We start from the raw sequence: 22,694 nt of genomic DNA on the forward strand, positions 1-22,694 counted from the left end.
CAACAGGGAGCACATTCCAAAGCCTTGGGGCAGCAGTGGAGAAGGCCCATCCCTTCCTTCTCCAGGGGTGGTGGCAAATGCAGATCGACCTCCCCAGAGGATCTCAATAGGTGGCGGGCCCATAACAAAGAAGGCGTTCTCTTAAGTACCCTGGACCTAAGCTGTTTAGGGCTTTATAGGTTATAACCAGCACTTTGTATTTTGCCTGGAAACATCTTGGTAGCAGTTCCTTTACTATAGGTGTAATGTGGTCTCTGAGCTGACCCAGAGACCAATCTGGCTGCTGCATTTTGCACCAATTGCAGTTTCCATACTATGTACAGAGGCAGCCCCACATAAAGCGCATTACAGTAATCAAGTCTGGAGGCTGTCAGCATAAGCACTACTGTTCTGAGGTAATTTACCTCAGGAAACAGACGCAGCTGCCATGTCAGCCAAAGTTGATAGAAAGCACCTGCGGCCAGTGCCTCAACCTGAGACACCAGAGAGAGGCTAGGATCCAGAAGCCCTCCCAGACTGCTTACCTTTCCCTTCTGGGGGAGTGTAACCCCATCCAGGACAGGCAGATCAAAGCTGTCTCCTGAGTTCCAGTTCCACACAGTAAGTACTTCCAGCTTATCTGGATTTATTCCTCATGTAGCTCATCACCACCTCCAGGCAGGCATTTAGGGAGGTTATCCCTTTTCCTGATGATGTTGACATGGAGAAATAGATTTGGGTGTCATCAGCGTATTGATAGCACCCTGCACCAAATCTCCTGATGATCTCTCCCAGCGGTTTCATGTAGATGTTAAAAACCATTGGAGACAGTATGGAGCCTTGTGGGACTTCACATCAGAGCTCTTGTTGATAGCACAGATAGTAATAAGAGGTTATTATCAAAGGTCTAGAATCCTATTATACAGAGGAATTTAAGGGAAGACATATATAGAAAATGTAGGGGGGGGGGAGTGCCAAAGAAACAATGGCTGTATATTTTTTCAGTCTATTAAATATTGTATGTGTATGAGATGGGAACATCTCCCTGAATCTTGGAAGAAAGGGCTAGACATCACTGATCAGGTTACTAACTGTAAAGTAATACTTTTATCCATTTATGATACTATTAGGTTAAACAAACTGTGTCCTGGCAAAACATAAGGTGCTAATTGGAAATTTGTTATTAGTGGCAAACAGCATTACTAATAGAAATATAAAGGGCTATTCCTTATGTCAGAATGGCTTTGAGGGTAGCTGAAATGAACAAACTTACTGATCTGAGACTTACGTGAAAAGGGAGGATTAATTGTGATGGTAAGTGGGAACCTTTTGTTTGATACTGGAATGCTAAATAGCCTTTTGATATTAATACTAGTGCAACAATAATATGTATATACCACTTTTCAACAATGACAAACGTTCTTGAAAAGTTTACATAGCAAAAGGAATTAAAATATGGTTCCCTGTCCTAAAAGGGCACACAGTCTAAAAAAATTCAGAACCATTTTTTTCTGATGGTTAATTATGGTACTGCAGTCTTTTTTATTGATTGGGTTATTCATTCATTCGTTTGTTTTATGTATGTATGATGATGATGATTTTACATTTATATCCCGGTCTTCCTCCAAGGAGCCCAGAGTGGTGTACTACATACTTATGTTTCTCCTCACAACAACCCTGTGAAGTAGGTTAGGCTGAGAGGGAAGTGACTAGCCAAGAGTCACCCATCTAGTTTCATTGCTGAATGGGGATTTGAACTCGGGACTCCCCGGTCCTAGTCCAGCACTCTAATGTTTATTTCTTTTATACAATTATAAAAGAATTTTATTTAATTATAATAAATTATAATTAAATTTATTTAAATTATATTTTTATTTAATTATAATAAAAATAGAAGGAAAAGGAAATGCTCTTGTGGAAGTGACCTATTATAGTATGACCATTATTTACTACATCCACTCATTTTTCTGATTTTTTTCTAGAATAAATGTTGCTTCCCTCTTCACAAGCTCTTTCATAAGACTCTTTCGTCATGTTAAAATTAAATATCGTTTATCATGTGATGACTCAAAAGTCACCTTCCACTTAAAAAATGGTATGTGAATTCACTTTAAGTTACACAAGGGATTCAAACTGCTGCTTCTTTACCAGTGGCGGAACCGGACTGCAACTGGCCCATGCCCATCCGCCGCGGCCCTGCTCACCCCGCCCCCCGTGTCTGAAGTCAGACACGGGGACCATGCCCCCCACGTCAGACATCAGGCGCGGGGGGCGTGGTCTGGCTCCCGATTGGGGCCGCGTGGCCCTGTTCGGGAGTTGTTGCCAGGCCAGTGCTACGTTCATAGTGTGGCCAGGAGCGGCTCTTCCCTGCTTTAATGGCAGGGAAGAGCTGCTCCTGGCCATGCCGCGAACACAGCCCTGGCCATTTAACTCACGAACGGGGCCCTGCAGAGGAGCTAAACCAGTACCCGCTGTGTCTGACATCTGACACGGAGTGTGTGTCAGGGCGGCGAGGCGTGGCCCCTGAGGGGTGGCAGCCTTTGAACCTGTTTGCCCAACGGTGGCCTGTTTGCCCAACGGTGGTCTTTGAACCTGTTTGCCCAACGGTGGCTCCACCCCTGTTCTTTACCTTAATAGAATGTGAGAGCCCTGATGTAAGTTTTCTGTATTTGGAGGGGACATGCTTGGGTCCTAGTCAGCTTATCAGATCGCCAAAAGCATGAAGACGCTACTTCTACTTTTGTCTAGCTTTTTGGCTGCTCCTGGTGATATTTCCACTCGCAAGTGTATGCATTTTAGGTCATTTTAAGTGTATGGAGCCTCTGCCTGCATACTGCCCTTTCCACGTCTAGTACTGTCAACTTTCAGATGAGATACTTGGCATGAGCAAGTCCCAGGGAAGTACTCTTACCCAAGAAAATAGCTTGAGCGCTGGATTTCTTATTTACTAAAAAGCAGCTGTGCATATTTTAAGTAATTAAAAACAGTAGAGATCTTTTCTGCAAATTTGACTTTATTTATGTCTTCTTTTAGTCTTTGGGAAGAAGTCTTCTTTGGTGAGGAAGAGAGGGCTGAGAGACTTTTAAAGGATTGAAACCAAAAACTAAATGCATGTTTCTCTGTTACGTATGGACAGCTATTTCAAAACTTGTGCTGCAGTGCAGAGGGCAAAGGGCTTGTGTCTAGGGCTTGTCCTATGCCCCTGTATTTTTCAAAGTACAATGGGTTCAAGTAAGGAGGAAGTGTATGCTGGCGGTAGTCCCATAGTCCTCTCTGGCTTCTGCCAAGGCTGTGCGAGACTGTGTAATTTCAAGCCATTCATATTGTATATTAGTATCACACCATCCGGGGAGGAGGCCTTTGGAGGTGCCATGAAGCTGCCTGAGAAAATAAGACAGCCAAATTTCCTGCAACTTGTCACCTCTTGAACCCCTTTTCAGGAAGTGCCCATTAGCATGCCTCACCACCTGGGAGATGAGAGCATGAGAATCTAGGCCGGGCGAACCCAGAGAGCAATGAAAAGAAAGCAGCAGTTTAAAACATGCACAGTGGAATTCACAGAGGAGCCACATGCATTGTGGATAAAGTTTCCCCAAATAATAATAATAATAATAATAATAATAATAATAATAATAATAATAATAAATTATTAATAATTAATAAACTTTGTTAGCCGCTTCATAACAAATTGTACTCTGGGCAGCTCCCAATGACACAATAGTAAAAACATCCAATTAAAACACATAATGCGAAACTAACGGATTACAATATAAATTATTTCTTTATTTATTGCATTTCTAGTATGTACTAGATGAACCAAGGGTCTGACTTGATGTAAGGCAACTGCCTCTGTCCCGGAGCCCCTAAGAGATGTGGGGCCTGCTGACTGGGTAGCAGCTTGCTCTTCACTCTCAGCTATATAGGAAATGTAGCAAGATAATTCCTTTTTCTTTGGAGGGGAAGGAGCATGGACCTGTCCAATGCTTCCCTCCTTCCATTGCTGATGCAAGAGTAGCTGCTGTGGGGTGAACCTCTTCTGGTACTATAACCCCGTACAGCTACAGGAATGGATTCTGTTGTGGCATTAACTCCCACTTCTCCAGATTCCGGGGCAATATAATGTTGGTTTACAAAGTGTCCATGCACATGTATCCAACTAAGCTTTTCCTCCCGTGTGGGTGTTCTTAGGCACTGACATTGCCTTATAAAGGTAGTCTTTTGAACTGGCTTCTCACACACATGAAATATTTTCTACAAATTCCTCTGGAAATTTATTGTTAAAATATCAATATTATTCCCATATGTTTCTTTCCATAACTGGTCTTCAAGCCCTTCAAGATAAGCAAGACGACCAGATCACTTTCTCTATCAGACTGCCCATGAGAATTAATAACATTCAAAAGCCTTGTCAGATTGAAGCTGGAAAAAGTAGAGACAGAGATTGGAACCAGCAGCAGATGTTAGAAGAGAAGACTGATCCAATTATTACCTAGCGCTGAAAGTACTGGAAAAATGTTCTGGAGGCCAGCAGTGACATTCTGGCTCTCTGGGTGGCCTGCCCATCATTTCTCCTTGGCTCATCTTGGCTGCAGAATTGTCATTCCGAAGAAGGCACTTGGGGTCATTGTGATATTTGGACATTTCTTCCGTAAGGAATGTTGCATCACTCTTAAATGTCATGACATTCCATTGAAAGATCGGTCATATCTTTTGTCCTGAGAGAAAGTAGCAGTGATACCTGAGGTCAGTCAAAATAGGTTTTTCTTTGTGGGATCTATGCAATCCCACCTGTGGGATATGAAGAAAATTCTCCGAGTCTCTGTGTCTGAGAAAATTCTCTCAAATGCCTCTCTGGGAGGAACCACTGAAATTGGGAGAGAATTTCATTTATGCATTCCTACTCTTGGAATGCACATGTGCAAAGCCCCACTTTGGAATCTTCCCAAACTTTTTCCTTCAGGAGTGTTTTTGGTGATAGTCCCACCCCTGGCTGTATGTTGCACATTTCCCATCCAATTCTCATAGTCTTCATTCGACCACCACTATTAGCTTCCTCTGGCTTGTCAGGTTTTTCTCTGGGGGGAAGTTTGTCTCTCTTGCCCATTGCCCCACGCTTTTTATTTAGTTTTGTTCCCTATTTCTTTCTATCCTTGTTATAGCTTTGTCTCTTCTTGTGCGTCTTAAATTTGATTGCACCCCCACCCCACCTCCCAATCCCTTTTCCCAAGCTACCACATCCTATGGCAACTACAGTTATTTTTAAGGAGTGCACATCACACAGGGCTAAGATCTCCTCTACAGGCATAAGCCTTTCTGTTTGCCTTATTTGTCTTTGGGAGATCCATCATGTAGAACCCTGTTCTCTTTGGGGAAGCACGGAGAACCTTGAAGTGTAGAGAGAATTTTGACTTTGGAGAAATGTGGGACTATTGCTCTGTGTATATTCTCACCCCTGTCAGTGACTTGCTCAGAAGACCATACAGAGAACATAAGCTTCAGTGGAGTGCAATCCTGGTGGGTATTTTTGAGTGGGGAGCATATTTTGTTTTGCGAATTGCTCTGTATTTAGTTTAATATAAGTTGCGGTCCTGGAGATCCTGTACAATTGGAGCAGGGGTGCCCAACCTGAATCTGTCTGGCTGTTATTCAGCTAGGACTCCCATCGTCCCCAGCCATGTTGCAGCTAGGGTGATGGGAGCTATAGTCCCACACCACCTGGAGAGCCTCAGGTTAGCCACCCCTGGTTTAGGGATTTCTTTCTCAAAGGAAACAGTCAAGTTCTGCTTCCCTTGCTCTGTTTCACTGTGTTTGTCCTGCTGCCTGCCTTCGGTCCACTCTCTACCAGCTGATGAGCTGAACCAGTGCAGCACTGGAAGGTGGCTTGTCCATCTCCTACCTGCATCCCTTGAAGACACCATGACATTTGAGTGTGAGGTGATCTGAAGTGCAGCATTAGAAGTTGGCTTACTTTAACCCCTAGTTTCCGACTTTGTTTAAATCACGTGGCGCTACTACTTTGCAAGTAAAGGTAAAGTGTGCCATCAAGTCGATTTTGACTCCTGGTGCCCACAGAGCCCTGTGGTTTTCTTTGGTAGAATACAGGAGAGGCTTACCATTGCCTCCTCCCGCACAGTGTGAGATGATGCCTTTTGGCATCCTCCTAGATTGCTGCTGCCCAATATAGTACCAGCAGGGATTCGAACCGGCAACCTTCTGCTTGTTAGTCAAGCATTTCCCCTCTGCACCATTAGGTGGCTTTTTACTTTGCAAGTGGCTTAGTGCAATACGATGATTCTTTTCGAGACACTGAAGTTTAGATTGTGATAGCTGAACCTTGGGGTAAATGGTGGGTAAAGATCTTGGGTCCCTTTAACCTCCTTTATCCTGGGCTCCCAATCCTCATTCATTTACCAGATATTAGTCAATGAATTTTGGCTATCAGTACCATTTCAGGGGATGAATGCTCATAGTGATTTTTGGCAATATCTACCTCCCTAGCGATGGAAAATAGATGACAGCACTGTTGCACGTAAAGCCTTCTCTGTGCTATCACTCCTTCCTTATCCCTACTGTCCCTCCCAATGATTGGGGGTAAAATTGCAGTCATCTTTTCACAGAGGAAAGGGTTAAGATAACTGTAAACAAACTGTTGTACTTTATCCATAGAGTCCTCTTTGGAGGACATTCCTGCCGATATGCATTTCAATTTCTCTGACATTGGTAAGATTTTATAATAGTTTTTGATAACATGCTGAAAGCTGAAAGTATTGCAATGTGACTACCTTTTTTCCATCTCTAGGGGTGCAGGCTTTGTCACAGTGAGCATCCGTTCCCACTCCCCATTGGTACCTCCCAACCACCCCGGCTGGCTCATGCACTAAGAAGGATGTTTACAGCTAGCTAGCTGTAGATTCTAACTTTTATTCTATCTGTAGATTTTTCACCAAGCTTCAGACAAAGATGAGGAAGGTGATGGATGTGCAGCTCACTCAAGGCAAACACCCATAGAAATGCTTACACATTTGCAGGACGGTTTTATTCTTACCAGCTGTGGCTGCATATGTTGGCACTGGACTCCCAGGGCATCGGATGACAGATTTTTTTCAATATAACCCCACCCACTTTTCTCAGACCACACCACTTTGGGACGCTTGTTCAACACAATGGACGACATCACCCCAGCAATAATTGCTTGAAGACATAAATTGCTGTCATGGCTAAGAAGCCATAAACTATACACTGCTGAAAGAAAATAATAATAATAAAAAAAATAGGCCAGACAGCTCTCCCAGCATTGTAGGGCTATAAAGCTGCAGCATGTTTTAATTACTGCAGCAGGGAAAGAAGAGAAGAACTATTGCTGGAACCATGTTTTACATTAAAAACAAATTGGGGGGAGGGGCATGCAGTTGGGAAAAACTCTTCGCTTAATGTATATATTCCAGTATTACTGTTGTTGGTGCATGTGCATGTATAAGTCGTAGAAAGGAACTTGAGCAAACAAATCTTAATTTTTTTTAAAAAAAGATTTCAAATCTTTAGGAGCTGTTGTGAAATAGGTCTGGCATTTGGTTGGGGACAGGATTCCATCAAGAAGGACATGAGCAGCCAACGATCAAAACGTTATTGCCTGAGTAGCCAGATTAGCCACAGGAACAAGTCATGATCTGGCAATTAGTGTATCAAAGGCACCCCAATCCAGACAGGAACCAGACATGCTTGGCAAAAAGTTTCCACCTGCACACCTCTGACTGGGGAGCACAGCCATGAGCTGTTCACACAGTGCCTGCCCCCAATCCAGGTGCTGAAACTGTGCACAGGGAGAGCACTGATGAATTGATTAGGAAGCAGGGTGGGATTTAGGGGGCTAGATACAGTTCCCCAGAAATTCTCCTCCCTACTGAACCAAAGGTGGCTCTGGGCAGGGGGTGAGGAAGCACCCCCTCAGACAAGTAACTTGCCCCCTGCACCTGTCCCAGAGTCACCTAATGGCACAGCAGGGAAGTAACCTGCCTAGGGAGAAAGAGGTTGCTGGTTCAAACCCCCACTGGGAGGAGGCAATGGTCAACCCCTCCTGTATTCTACCAAAGATAACCACAGGGCTCTGTGGTTGCCAGGAGTCAACATCGACTCGACGGCACAATGTTACCTTTATTTGTGGTCCTGTTTCTGTTTCAAAAACCTAACATGTGGGACACGAGTTGCCCATCCAGAAGTGCACTTTGCCCCTTTTGTGCCCCCCTTTATTTTTTTTCTAGTGCTGCTACTGCAGTGAACAGTTGTTTGGCATGATTGCTTTATTTCTAACACATCTCTGTGGGTGCAGCTGCAGCTGCTATTTAGGCACACAGTTGGGTCGCAGCCAGTGTGAGATTAACTCTTCACCAAATATTCAAATATAGAGTAGTTAATTATACTGACATGCAGCACAATGGAGCAAGGATGCAATTGCATTTGTGTCCTCCTCACAACTGGTGACTTCAGCACCACTGCTACACTCGTGCATAGGGAGGAGCAATTCTGAATGGACTACTCTTCCTCCAGTGCACTGTGCCTTCCAAAACATGTCCCTGAGGGCTGTTCAGCCTTCAGAGACATGGTTTCAGAATGTACAGGGCATTGCCAGAGGCAGAAAAGATGGCCCAAAATGGCTTCCCCTGCCATGCGCGAGTGCAGCAGCAGTGGGGAAGCCTCCGGTTGCATTAATAGCATCCGCCCACTGTGAAGATGCAGCTTTTGTTGCATCCTCATCCCATGGCTCTGAATGTCAGCCACTAAATTCAATCCAGACAGTCCTTGTGTGGACAAAATGAAGGGATACATCCAAATGCAATGATGTCGTTGTCTTCTTCTTCTTTTGGTAAAGTTACATTTCTCTGCTGCACTCCTGTTATTCTCCTAGTCAAAATTATGTATGTTCCAAGATTATTATTAATGAAGTATAACATGCAACAGAGTTAAATACAGCTGCAGGCCTAAGCACTCTGAGACTGAGAGAGGAAAGCTTGTTGAAATGAAGCTGGAATTTATTAAAAGTTTTTCTTTGGCTGTGGAGTGGCTATAACGGTCGTTCGCCCCAGTGACCATAGCTGGCTGCAGACAACTTAGTTCACCTCCAAACTTCCCTCACAAGATAATGTGAATATAACCTAAATTATACATTCACACAAAGGGCTGCCTCACAAAAAGTGTGCATGGTAAAAGCAGTTGCCATAAATAAAACAACCATGCGTTCCCCTGCCGCAGAAGGTGGTAGTTAGGCCCACCTGAAAACATCCTTAGACCCAGTTGCTTTTATTGTTTATTGTGTATCAAGTCTTTTGTATCAGTTTTGTGTTGTATCAACTCTTTGCTAAACAGGGACTGCCTTGGTTTCAGTTTGGATGGGTGACTACATGTAAACACAGTGAGATATTCCGCTTAGGGGATGGGGCCATGGAAGAGCACCCCAGGTTCAATCCTTGGCATCTCTAGGTGAGGCTCGGAGAGACTCCTGCCTGAAACCTTGGAGAGCTGCTGCCAGGCAGTGTAGATAATGCTGGGCTAGATGAATCAGTGGTTTGACTTGGTATATGACAACTTCCTATGTAAGTCTTACTGTAAGCCGCCCTGAGCAGCAGTGTGCTGAAGGGGCGGGATAGAAACATTTGACATAAATAAATAAATAAATATAAGACATTTTTTCAACAACATGTTAACTGATGGAGATGGTATATATACATGTTGGGGAGCCTGCGATTGTAAGGAGCCTTCTACATGCATATATTTCCTGCAGTGCATAAAACCCCTCAAAGAATAGTGCAAATAATGGAAACTCTTGGCAAGGTAACTATGAAAATGGCCCAGATTTTTTTATTTCAGTTCACCAGCTGAAGTACGTTTGTCGAGCATGCAGGACAGGGCCTTCCCAGTGATTGCCCCCAGGCTGTGGAACTTGCCCTCAGATGAGATTCACATGGCTCCTGTACTCCCAGTCTTTCAGAGATGGAAGACTGCCCTTTTGTCCAGGCCTTTGGCCAATGAGTAGCCCACTGATTTCCTAAGTGGTTGTAGCTGTATCTGTTTTATTTTGAAGATATTTCAATGGAATCTTATTATTGTTTTTTTAATTTGTTGTCTGCTGCCCTGGGGTCTCAGGATGAAGGGCAGTATAGAAATTAGACAAAATTCGCAGCCACTATCCTTCTGGCCAGCCAACCAGACTTCAGACTGGAAACCCCAGAAATTAGCCAAGCAGTTAATGGCTATGGGGCAGGTATGTGTATTTGGTGGCCATGTGACCTGTCCTTCGGCAGATGAGTCTTCAAGCTTGTCTGCACGTTCAGCTGCTCCTGCCCGCTTTATGGGTGAAGATTCCATGAGCAGAGCAGTGTGCAGCTGAGGCACCTGTTGCTTGCCCCATTCCACCCCCAGCACAGCCAGCAGCTGGCATGGGAGCTGATCCAGCACCTCAGCAGCACCAGCAGATCTCAGTCATCTGCCTGCCCTGCCGCCCTGCCATGCCACTTGTGGCTTCCTTGGAGCAATGGAGAAGTCAGGAAACAGCAGAAGCGATGCAAAAAGGGACTTGTCTTTGTCTTTTGTGCAGTGAAGTTTCAGCTGGATGAAGAAGAACAACCAAGGAAAGCAAGAATAAGACCGAAGAAGGAGGTAGGGGTTTGATATGTGGTGTCATATAAAAAGCTGTCATTTTATTTTGCTCATTACTTGTATGCATAATTTTTAATTAGGGTTACTTGGTTAGCTTGAAAGTTTTATCTCTATTATGATTTGGTAGCTGGGGAAGAAGGGTCAGGCAGTTTACAGTACACCTGACTAGCCCTCTCAAATTCTCTTTTCTTCTGAAATCCACTTCTGTGGCCAGGTCCATTTCTCAACGTTTTGCCAAACTGTTGTCAACAGACCTCCAAGTGTTGGCCAGAACTGGGAATGAGAACAACATTTGCTCGGGTCTTCTCACAAAGCCTACACTGCTGCCTTCTGTGTGGGCTGATACCCTGTCCTTTGATGGTGATGTATCAGGTTGCCATTTAGCTGGCAATTTTAAAATGTTGGCCCACATTCTCTGCAGCTTTATGAGGGCAGATGAGGAGCTACACCCTCACAGGGAGCCAGGACACTAGCTGTGTTGCAGAGTTGCTCCACAGCCCAGCTCACAGGGAGGGGGATCAGGAAGTGATTTTCGCTTCTCTCCCCTCCCTGCAAACCCCCTGTTTGCTATGAGAAATATGTCCCTGAGGGTTGCACAACCCTCAGGGATACATTTCTGGCAGTGAACAGGGCGTTTTCAGGGAGAGGAGGGAAGCGAAAGTCTCTTGATCCCCAACCTGTGTCCTGGCTCCCTGTGAGGGCAAAGCTCTAGCTCGGTTCTCTTAAAGCGTTGGAGAATGTGAGCCACTGTTACATGAGATTTTGTCGTGTCCCTAATGAGCAGGTAGCAAGACATGTGTCCAAACAAGGCCACAATCTAGACTACCTCAAGAAATTTTGGTGCCCGAGACAGGAAATGCTAATACTCTAAACTGAAATAAATGAAGATTTGCTACACTTTCATGGCAACCCAGGTCTACTGCTGGACGTGGCTAGTCCACCCTGCCCTTAGGGCAGCCCTGCCACCATCTCTAATTTTTATCAGTTCTGTGACACTGGATATATTTCACATAAGATAATCTTTTGGAAGTGGTATTCCTAATTCCTTGTGGTACGTTTGCACCAGCAGGATTTGTGTGAGTGAATTGCATTAGCAAGCATGTACATCCTCCCAGTTCCACATCCTGTCCTGACAAGTACTTAATTTCTAGAGTTTTTAGCATGAAGAAATGCTCAGCCTTTAGCCTTACCTTCACCTGGATACATGTCTTATAAGCTTTAATCCTTCCCAGCATCCTGTTCCGCCTCTTCCAGAGCTATTTCCCTCTCTTCTTTTTTTTCTTGGTACCAATTTATCTGATTATGTAGAATTAGAAAGGTTTTAAGCATGGCTCCACACATTATGCGTCAGTCTTGTTTTCATACAGCAGTTACATCACTATTTCCTGCAGAAATCATAAGATGGCAAGAACCATTACATATCCGTACGTGCCTGTGTTGCGGGGTGGGGGTTGGCTGCCTGCCGCATGCACTAATGTTTAAGGATGCTTGCCTGACATTCACACTTCATATATTGGCTGTATGGGGTGCAAACCTGCTCCTAGGGCCAAAACAGGGGATCTGTGTTTGGTTTCTCAACTTAAAAGTCAGGGAAGCTCAGATTGGATCACAGCAGCAGCACTGGGGAAGGGATGTTTAACCCTTCCCCCTATGCTGTTTTCCCCAATCAAAATTGCCTCCCACCACCACTACCAATAGCTGTTCTCCCTACTAGTGGGGAAATAGGCTAAAAAAAATGAGTATCAGTCTCTTTTGGAGCTAATAGCAGGTTTGGGGGAAGGCAATCCCAACTGGGAAAGTGGAATGCGGGGAGGGTTAACCCCTCCTCCCATCTTTCCCCAGTGCTGCAACTCGTGTCATTGGACAGACATGTTCTAAGAACACGAGCTGCCCCTGGGCCCCTTACCTACCTGCCTCTCTGCTCACTTATCTGCTTCCCCTTCCCCATCCTCACACCCCAGATTACCGTTACCTCTGCAGCTGCCCTGCCCCACTAAGTTTGCAGTCTGCAGCACACACTGCCGACGATGCTTAGCAAGCCAGCAACACATACAAACTGGGGGCAGGGCAGCTCCAGTGGTGGCCATTAATCAGGGGTTGGGGTAGGGTAGGGGGCGGGCAGGTGAGCAAGGGGGGGAATATGGGCCGCAGCCAATGTTGCTACACCCACAATCCAAAATAAGTTGGGAGGTTTTTAATCTCAGAAGAATTAGATCTCCTGAATCATGTAATTGTTTTGGTCTTTAAAGAACAATTCTAGCATTACTGACAGTCCGTCCTAGAAAGGAGTAAGGTTCCTACCTGACCTAGTTCATGGAGACTTTCAAAAAGTAAATGTGATAAGAATTAGAAAGTACTCTTAACTGGAAAGTGCATAAAAGCTATTATTAAGAGTGTATAGAGTGTTAGTTATTTTACATTTTTGGGTTTTCCTATGTTGCCTGTTATCATTCATTTATTCTACTCAGTTAACTCTTTCCTCTGCCTTCTATATAGTCCCATTATGTTGGAGATGGTCCAGACTTCGAGCGTTCTCTCTTCAACCTTGGTGGTCAAAGTCCGCTGGTCTCATATTATCTTAAGATGCATGGAATTGCTAACACCTTAGCAAACTCTCGGGCTTACAGAATCACTCACACGGAAATTTGCAAAATACCATATCCTTTTTTTCAAAGTTGTAACTTTAGCTCCATTTACTAATTCTGAACCTTGCCCTAAAATGCTTTCATTTAATTTTTTAAAAAGGGATTTGATAGGAAGGATTGGAAAGGGAAGATATGAAGTCTGCATCCCCAAAGATTTCATTTTTCTTTTCAGTAGGGGCCAAATGAGAAATCAGTTACTAGAACTCCTTTCCCCCCTCAAGTCGAACTCTGATACCAGAAGTGATCTGACCTGGGAGAAAGGTGTCCGGGGCAATGCACCATCAGGAAGGGGGCTCCCATGTAACCTTTTTGTTAGAATCAGATCAACCAACCCTCAACATTTTATCTCTTGTTTTCATCCAAGTCCAGGACTCTAATCACAGTGCAAAAGCCCCCCTTCAATATGGCTTGTAGCCATGGTCCAATATGTGGGGTCCTGGGAAATCAAGGGGGCATTTTACATGCTGGACCCCTGGAAAAGCCCCTGGCAGGTATCTTTCATCTGCTCTTGTGGTAGACTGTTGCTTTCTAGATGATTGGGTTCAAGTCCCGCTGCTTCTCTCTTTTCCATCCAAAATTATTGTTGCTAGGTTCTGAACCCTTTCTGGTGTTTCTACAGCCTTCTTGCAATGTTATGACAAAGCAAAACATGATTTTCAGAACTTGAAAGCTAAAATGATATATTTTGCCACATTTGAGATCTTCAAGTTACATCTGTTTGATCTGCCAATAACCATGGTCACATGTCAAGAAGATCTTTATCAGAAGCCCACTTCTAATTGCTACTGGCTTTCAAAAACAAACTGAGCCGAAAGACATAAAATAAATTATTTCAGAAAGTTATTCTTTATTATCTTTTTAAAAGGCTTTGCAAGCATTACTTTCTCTTATGATTCCAGCACTGTTGGTTTTCTCTATTTAAAAAATTGCATAGGAATTGAGCTTGAAGGGAGGATCTCTCAGGATTTAGGGCTTTCCAAAGATGACTTTTAAAATTGTGTGATTTTTCTTGGCTTTAACTTAAGCTCTTCATGATCAAGTTCCTCAAGGCTATAAACGCTATCTGTGTTTATGGCTTTGCTCAGCAGTCATAGATTAATCTCAAGGAAATTTGGTCAATCCTTTCTCATTTCTGTTAGATACTTTTTGCTGGTTTGTTTTCTTGTGGTTGCTACATCAGCACTAGTAATAGTGTTTATGGTGTTTCTCTGTTACTCGGCAGGCCTCAGATGTCCTATTTCCCTTCCAAAAGGATGTTCTACATTCCTCCTCCACGGCAAGATCCCCCCTCCCCGGTTTCTGTCTGATTGCATAGAGGAGGTAGGGGGTGACCCTCATAGCATCTGCTCCTCCCCTGCCCATGCACACTGCTCTCTGTGTGGGTTGCCTGTATCCAGAGAGTGCTGGGTGTGTTCTAGATTGCATTCTTGGTTAATGCAGGGTGACTTTGAAGCCCAGTGAGTCTGGTCAGTGCTCCGCATGAACTGGACAAAAAGGAAGACCACCACATTCCCATCCATCTCCATCAGGGTGCCAGATGCATGCTGTGCACAGATGCATCACCAACAACCACTGTAGGTCACATGCAATGCCATTACTGCCTTCAGTGCATACTCACTTCGGAATCTTTTCCTTTGACTTAAAATGACAGCACACCAGTATCTCCAACTTACCAGGATATTATCAAGCAGAGTGAAAAGCACACCCGAAAATGGCAGCATGATCTTCTTGAGTAAGTCTTGCACCAACTTAAAACAACCATCTTTGCTGTGTAGAAGTGAATAGAATAGTCCGGTTCAGACAACCTACAAAAACTGTGGTTTAAGCGATTGCAAATGAGACTGCCTTTGCTTCCCCTTTAAAAGAAACTGCAGTGCGACATTATGGGAAAGCCTGTGGTTCGTTAACTAATTAGAGTTAGAAAAAAACCAGAGTATCAAACCATAGTTGGACCCTGGTTTGATATCATGGCTTGCTATCCTTGAGTAACTGAACTGGGCCTTTGCGTAAAATTGGGGTGGAGAGAAGCATCACTTTGGTTTCATTTCAGGCAGGGGGGTGGCCTTGTGCTGCATTCTCGGTTCTACATAGAACCCCTCTGTATGAATTCTCTACTGTTTTTGTCTATAAACCAACCCAAAAAAATGCTTTAGTATTGCTAAGAATAAATGCATCCAGAATATGCCAAGATGCTGAAATTTTAAAGCGGGGGGGAAACCACAAGATACATGAGCTGCAGATTCAGGAGCAACAATCAACCTGCCTGATATTACTTGCAGACACCCAGGTACTTTGGCCATGTTTGGCAGCATAAGTTGTTTGTTTTCATGTAACACTTTACAGATGTTACAGCTGCAGGCCTCAGAACTGATCATCCCCCAGAGAAAGCCTGTTCAATGGCACTCCTTCTGGGCTACTCTGGAGCAAATGATGCAAAGAATCCTGGCCTTCCAAGCAAACTTGCTGGACAAAACAGAGATAACTCAATTGCTACTTGGGCGCGGGCGGGGGACAGCTCTGTTTTTGCTGCTGCTTCTATTTTTAAACAGCTGAGGAAAACTACTTAGTGTTAAGGTTAGGCAACCTTAGTCCTCCAGCTGTTGTTGAATTACATTTTTATTGTGGCTAAGGATGGTGGGAATGGGAGTTCAACAGCTGGAAGCCAAGGTTGTCTACCCCGACAGTACATTACAATGCTAAAGACATTGCATCCTTATGGTTAATATGTCAAGTGTCATCATGCATATTATGGCTTTCCTTTTTAGTCTTGAGCATAAGCATGATGAAGAACTAGCAGAGATAGAACAGGAGAGAGAGAAAGTGAACAAGAAATACAAAAGGTATTGCTTTTTAACTCTTTGAACAAAAGATTAAGGCACAAATATTAAAGGCGATCCTTTGGGATATAAGTAACATAATGATCAAGGAAAATTACATGTGAACTGATGCATCTCCTGTTTAGGCCGTTCGGTTCCACTGTTGGTGGAACATCTGCACAATTCAAACTGCACAGATGCTCCCATTATTCCCAATGGAACAATTGACTTGTCCTTTTAATTGTAATGTGACTCCTCTGAATAATTAGCCTCATATAATATCAGCCAAATTACCCAAAACTGAGGAGAGTTATAGAAAACAAAACACCCAAAATGGTCTAAAACCAGGTTATCTTAATGACCATCTGTTTCTAGAGGATCCTTTTCGAGATCATCTAGAAGCAGATGGTCATTAAAATAACCTGGTTATTTTAGGTCTCAGGCCTTTAAGTCAGCCTGAGACCTGGCTCTCTGCCCTGCCCTGAGATATGTCCAGCAAGCTGCAGACGGGTCTTTTTGGTGTTGCTGCCATATCTGTGAAATTCTCTCCCCTGAGGGAGATATGTCAGGTTCCCTTTCACTGTTTTTAAGTGGCAACTGAAAATTCTTTGACGTATAGTATTATCTAAACCAGGGATGCTCAACTTTGGCCCTCCTGCAGATGTTGGCCTACAACTCCCACAATCCCTGGCTATTGGCCACTGCGGCTGGGTATTATGGGAGTTGTAGTCCAAAAACACCTGGTGGGGCCAAAGTTGAGCAGGCCTGCTATAGGTATATGTATAGAAAGGAAAGTTTTGATTTCTCTTTGGAAGTTTACTGAAACCTTCTCAAGGGGACTGCTGGAGGAGTCCATGGTTTTCCTCTTTACTCATTATTCCTAGTAAATTTAGCTCAACACAACACTCCTATTCCTCCTTTTATTTGTTTCCTATATGCATATATCCCCTTCTGCCACAAGCACTCAAGGCTGTCTGAAATAATGGCTTACAATCCAAGAGATGCAATACAAAAGGAAAAAGACACAGGGAGAGGGAAATCACCACATTCAGGCTCCAGCTCTTCCATACCATTACCATACAGGCGAACCTTGTTATCAGTGGTTCCAATATTTGCAGATTCGCGTATCCACGGTTCAGAAACAATTCCCCGACCTTGCCATTCGCAGTCACGTCTTGTGTATTTGTGGGTTTTGTCATGAGCCTCCAGTGCACCAGCACATTTGCTGGCTTTGAGGAGGGAGACGATGATGATGGTGATGGCGGATCTGCCTCTACTCCAAGAATGGAGTAAGGGAACACCACTAGTTGTTTTTTTATTATTTTTATTTTGCCACCTAAGGAAACTGGATGGAGTGAGGGAACTCCACTGCTTCTTTGATTTCAGTTTTGCTGCCAAAAGACACAAAATGGAGTGCTGCTAACTCCTGCAGTGGAGTGAGGGGACTCCTGTGTGTGCTTATTTGAACCGTTTTTGATGCTAGAGTGCTGATCTTGAACTTGACGTGTCTCTGATGCAGTGGTGCCTCTGCCTCAAGCTTGAGCTTGAACTTTATGGGGTGAAGAAACTACCCCTTGGGTGCTTACGTGAACTGTCTCGCATGCTGTGATGCCAACCTGACAACCGATGAGGCCAGGGGTTCATGCTGCTACATGCTGAATGATAACAGAAGGGCGAGGATTTGTTGATCTTATAATACAACACTATATTGTACTTTATTTATTTATTTATTTTTTATTTATTTGAGTTATATACCGCCCTTCCAAAATTGCTCAGGGCAGTTTACAATTAAAACAAACTTATAAAACAATGAAAAGCTAAAACAAATTAAAAACAATAACACAACAACTAACAATTTAAAAACATTTTAAAACAAAAATTAAACATTGTCCCTCCAGGAATGCATTGTTATGCATTCCTGGAGGGGCTGGGGAGCAGCTAGAGGGTGGGAGGGCATAATATATGAGGTGGCCAAAGCACATTGTGGTGCACTATCCTTTCCCCCCCCTCCCTGTCCCCCCCACCTGGGTGTTTTGGGGATTTTTCAAGCCATTTTCTGAGACTCCAAAACCTAACATCATGCTTTGTTATTCGCTGTTTCATTATTCACAGTTGTAGTTCATTAATCTCCACAAATAATGAGATCTGCTTGTTTTATTTCCTTGAAAAATAATGGTTAGGAGGTACAAAGCTTTGCTAAAGGAGACATGGCCTCTCCTTGAACTTTCCTAGCAATTCATTTCCCCCCTAATGATTTTGGTTTTTAAAATGCTCACTTAAAAAGTCAGTATTCATTTTACTGACCAAAAGCCCAGGATAGGAGAATGGAATTCAACACATATGAACTGGGCAAGGTGAATTCTAAACTCCAGATGGTGGTAGATGCATTTTTATTGGCATACTGAAAACAGTTCTTCTATTGGCTAGATTTAAAAGCTTCAAGAAGAGTTATGTTCTGGTCACAGAGGCAGACATGTGTGGGACACAGTTCACCCTGCAGCATGATGAAATCTGTGGACAGAAAACTGTACAGTGTGCCTGCTTCTCCTCTATCTGCTGGAAATTCAGAAAGACATAATGAGCTTGCACAAGTCTAAATTAGGAGGAACTCTATGGTAGTCTACAAAAGTGCAGCAGTGAGGGAAGAGAGAATTAAGACACAGCTCCAACTGAAGTTATAACATGCAATGCCCTGTCCTTTGCTCACAGGCTGTTAAAAACAATCACCAAGCAGCCTACTGAAGCAAGGCTGAAAACAGAGAAGTTCATCAACCAAACGGTATGTCACTTTTTAATAGGAATAACTTCAAGGACATCCTGTGGCCCAGATTAGGAGGGGGCAAGCCTCTTGGGCTCTAAGCACCATTTTGTCCATTTTAAATCAGCCACAGACCGGTGCTCTTTCCGTCTGTTTCATAGGCATATAATTTGCTCTCCAATCATACATTCAAATAGGCAGCAGACAGAAGGCTGAAGGGCCATCTCAGTACCTCTGAGGCCACTCAGCAGCTTTGGTCTGCTTATGAATTGTAGGGCTTCATTCTTTGGCACTCCCATTGAATTAGGGCTGCTGAGGGATGTGAATATCCCCATCACCACTCCGCTATGACTTGTTTTTGAAAGATCCGTGATGTTAACAGAATCTGTTGCGGTTGTGACATTTCCCCTTTACCCAGCCCTTCATCATATCCTTGTTTCAGTGCTTCATCTCGCAGTAATGTCTGGAGTGAGTGTGTGTGTTTGAGAGTGAGATTTCTGCTTTCTCCACTCAGCGTCTGGTCCTCCCAGGCAAGATAAGTACTTGCAGAATAAAAAGGTCTTCTCCTGCAAGTACTGCAGATGGAATGCTATGTTCCATTCCTTGCCCCCAAATGATCAGCCTCTCCTTCCTGCAGACCCTTCTATCCAGCCTGTGCCCAACTAAACTGTATGGTATACTCACAGAAGTTGTGTAAGGTTAAGTGCAGCCACTTCTCTAGATTTCCGTGGGTGCATAACTGAACTAGAAAAATATACCCAAGGTCTGGAGGTGGGGGAGTCTTCCAGCAAAGAAAAGTGCTCTCCAAGGGAAGCACCAAGACAGTGAGACAAGATTAGGTGTGCCAGTAGAGTCTTGCTAACTCCCAAATCAAGTGCTTCCCTGGCCCTTATTCCACTTTCCACCACAGCTTTTCTCTGGGGACTCAGGCTCTTGCTTGCCTAGCTTGAATTCAGCCAAAGGGTCCTGGAGCAGCGTGGCTGCACTGCAGCTGCTGATCACCAGTTGTATTCCAGGAACTTGTGTGTGGGAGAATCTCTGACGGGGAGTGAGGGAATCAAGAAGCTAGAGGTTGCTCTGGGCCCACAGGAGAACACCCACCTAAAGGGGGCAGGGTCCCTTTTCATTGAACCCCACCACATATGCTATTACTTTTCTACAGTTAATTCAACAGTTTATTTTGGTGTTTTGTTTGAACAGAAAATTGCAAGGCCACGCCAAACCGCATCACTGCATCAGTGGTGAATTCAGCAGTTAAAGACCCCAACATTCACAAAGATTGGCTGAAACATTCCTTCCATTGAGTTAAACCAGAGACATGCTTGGTATTAAGTATGTCTCTATCTTTCAGGACAATAAAGCATTACAGACCAGCTTTTTATTTCAAATCAGGTTTGTTTTGTTTTGTTTATTTATTTATTTTTAACATGAACAGGCTTTGACAAATTAACTTTTATACTGTAGAGTCCCAAAGGAATTTTGGGTGATCTTTGTTGGAAGCATATTTTAGGAGAGAAAAATACATTAGAAAATGAATAGAGATTTTTAGTTCATTTCAGAAATACATCTTGATAATGCCTGTTATCAAGAAGAGGATGACCAGCAGCAAGGTGGATGGACTTGATTACGACAGCAATGAATGCACCACTGAGAGATCTTAAGGGCCAAGCTGAAGACAGATCATCCTGGAGAGAATCTATCTATGTGGTCACTAAGAGTTGGCACCGACTTGACGGCATTTAATCAATCAAGCAAGCAAACAATGGCTGTTGTTAGTTATAAAAAAATAGAAAAGGTTTACTAAGCATAAGAAGTTTTCCAGTGCCCTAGATACTTTCTGTTGAAACGAAGCATCCTTTAGGCCTCAAAAAAAACCATGGCTCCATCGCTGGGGTTGGTCGCAAACAGATTGTTTTCTTCCAGTGCCAACTTTTGGTCAGTGTTTTTGTAGTAGGTCTCTTTCACATTAATTAGGAATTGTTCCAGCTTGTCTGTAGGAACCATGGACACCGTGCAGCCGCCCCATCCTGCCCCAGTTAGGCGTGACCCAACTGCTTCAAACTGCCTAACAGAACAACAAAACAAAGAGTTTGTTTGAAACTATCAATTCCAATAAGTGCTATATAAAATATGCCTATGGAACACAGTGAGTTGATGGATTTCCTCTAGTTATAAAAAGTAGGCATAGGCTGTCAATCTGACCCCCAGCATAATGCATCTCAAGGGCCATTCATGATATATAAACATGCACAGGGAAAGGGCTCTTTAAATGCCTTTTCTGCAGTGTGGATAACAACAGAGAGGCTCAGAGTTCTCTCCTGATGTTCCTTTATTGTTATTGTTGTCTAACATTTTGTATTTTACAACATCTTTCCCAACATCTTTCCCACTTTTTTCTAAAGCCACTGGTGTTAAAGAGTTCTTTCCAAGAGCTTTGCCTCATTCAAAACTGAGTCAGTGGGCAAAGCCAGTGTTACCAGTTTTTCCACCAGGTCTCAGTTAAACATATAACCTCTGTTAGAACATAGTTGCTGACCAGACGTTTAAAAGTATGTCTACACGTCAGAGGCAAAATCACTTGCAACAATTTCTTTCAGATGCTATTTTGTTACACACTCTTTTGGATTCTAATTCTGTATGGTTCTTCGGCGGCGTCTCTGTCACACGTGAGCTCTGTGTATGCATAGCAGCTGTTGACGGAACTCTCGAGCTTCTCAGATTTTTGGTGGCAGCTCCACCCCTTCCAGCTTCACTCTAATTTCCCCTCAGATCAGTTTTTCGCCGTCTGCTGAAGAACTAGCAGCTGCTCTCTGGCTTTTCAGCATTAAATTCCTTAAGTATTGCTATTTTACCTTCCTTCTTTGACCCTTTTCATATATTTTGTGGTTCTTTTCTGCCTTTACTTTCCGTTATCCTTCCTTCTGTCATTGTTTGCGTTTTGCTTTGACTCCCGGTCTCTGCCTCCTCCTCTCCTTGGCCCGTTTTAGACCATTCCTTCCCGCCTGTTTTGGGCAAGCAATTTTTCTACAATTTTTGTAAGGAGGCAGGTGGTTTCCCTGCTTTCCTCCACACTTGCTCACACAGAGAGTCTCTTTCCCTTCCTGCTTTGCACTCCTTTTTGCTCATCAATTTTTGAAGGGAGATTCAGCTCTGCCCATCGCTTCCTGTCCAGCCTTCCCTGAATGGCCAACAAAATAATTTTTAAGCCTTGTGCACTGTGTCTCCTGTGCCTTGGGGAGTCCCACAAGGTAGAGGCTTGCCCTCAGTACCTCAGATTTACCAAACAGGCAGGGAAGAATAGGGCATTCCACCTTTGCTCCCTGCTGTGGGAAAGAGCTCTCACAAGCACGATGGTGTCGGTACAGAGTACCCTCTTGGACATCCGCCCAAGCAATGTGGATCCGTCCGGTTCCGGGGATTCTGGGCTGGAAGCGGCGACAGTGAACACTTCGCTACCAAATGTTGCACCAATAGAGCTACCACTACCTTTGGCCTCGAGAGCTCCCACTATGGTATTGACCAAGCAGTCATATACTGCACCATGCAAGCTCACTCCCATCACTTTAAAGCTTACAAAACGTCCTGTTGACACGGACAGAGATCAGCCAAAGAAAAAGAAACAGAAAGGGCTTGAAGGGGACACTGCCCACGGGACATCCAAGTCTCCGGGAGGATCAACATCTTCCAAAAATATCAAAGGAAGGAAAAGGTGGTCCCAGCTCCCAAGGGGAAAGCCGTCTGGACCGCTACAGCCCATGGACACGAACCCAAATCCTATGACTCCACGTCTGGATGCTGACCCCGTGTCAGATTCTGATGGCTCACTGATCTACTCCCCAGACTACG

At 43.9% G+C, this 22,694-nt stretch overlaps 2 protein-coding genes across 12 annotated transcripts in view; one reads left to right on the forward strand and one right to left on the reverse strand.

The window, feature by feature from the left end:
* Positions 1 to 20,240, forward strand: part of FAM227B (family with sequence similarity 227 member B) — a 122,235-nt gene extending 101,995 nt beyond the window's left edge. For 8 of the 9 annotated variants that reach the window (XM_053273048.1, XM_053273049.1, XM_053273054.1 and 5 more), the window contains 6 exons: positions 10,568 to 10,629; positions 13,126 to 13,285; positions 14,928 to 15,006; positions 16,040 to 16,114; positions 18,800 to 18,869; positions 20,049 to 20,240. In XM_053273048.1, coding sequence (XP_053129023.1) covers positions 10,568 to 10,629; positions 13,126 to 13,285; positions 14,928 to 15,006; positions 16,040 to 16,114; positions 18,800 to 18,869; positions 20,049 to 20,093 — 491 coding nt within the window. In that variant the 3' untranslated portion in view covers positions 20,094 to 20,240. Of the gene's footprint in view, positions 1 to 10,567; positions 10,630 to 13,125; positions 13,286 to 14,927; positions 15,007 to 16,039; positions 16,115 to 17,609; positions 17,744 to 18,799; positions 18,870 to 20,048 lie in introns of those variants that run through there. The other variant, XM_053273050.1, reaches the window with a different exon arrangement.
* GALK2 (galactokinase 2) overlaps positions 20,237 to 22,694 on the reverse strand; it is a 65,160-nt gene continuing 62,702 nt past the window's right edge. For all 3 annotated transcript variants that reach the window (XM_053273044.1, XM_053273043.1, XM_053273045.1), the window contains one exon: positions 20,237 to 20,913. In XM_053273044.1, the coding sequence (XP_053129019.1) occupies positions 20,706 to 20,913 (208 nt within the window). In that variant the 3' untranslated portion in view covers positions 20,237 to 20,705. The remainder of the gene's footprint in view (positions 20,914 to 22,694) is intronic.

The sequence above is a fragment of the Hemicordylus capensis genome, chromosome 10, assembly GCF_027244095.1.
Source record: "Hemicordylus capensis ecotype Gifberg chromosome 10, rHemCap1.1.pri, whole genome shotgun sequence".
Classification (NCBI taxonomy): domain Eukaryota; kingdom Metazoa; phylum Chordata; class Lepidosauria; order Squamata; family Cordylidae; genus Hemicordylus; species Hemicordylus capensis.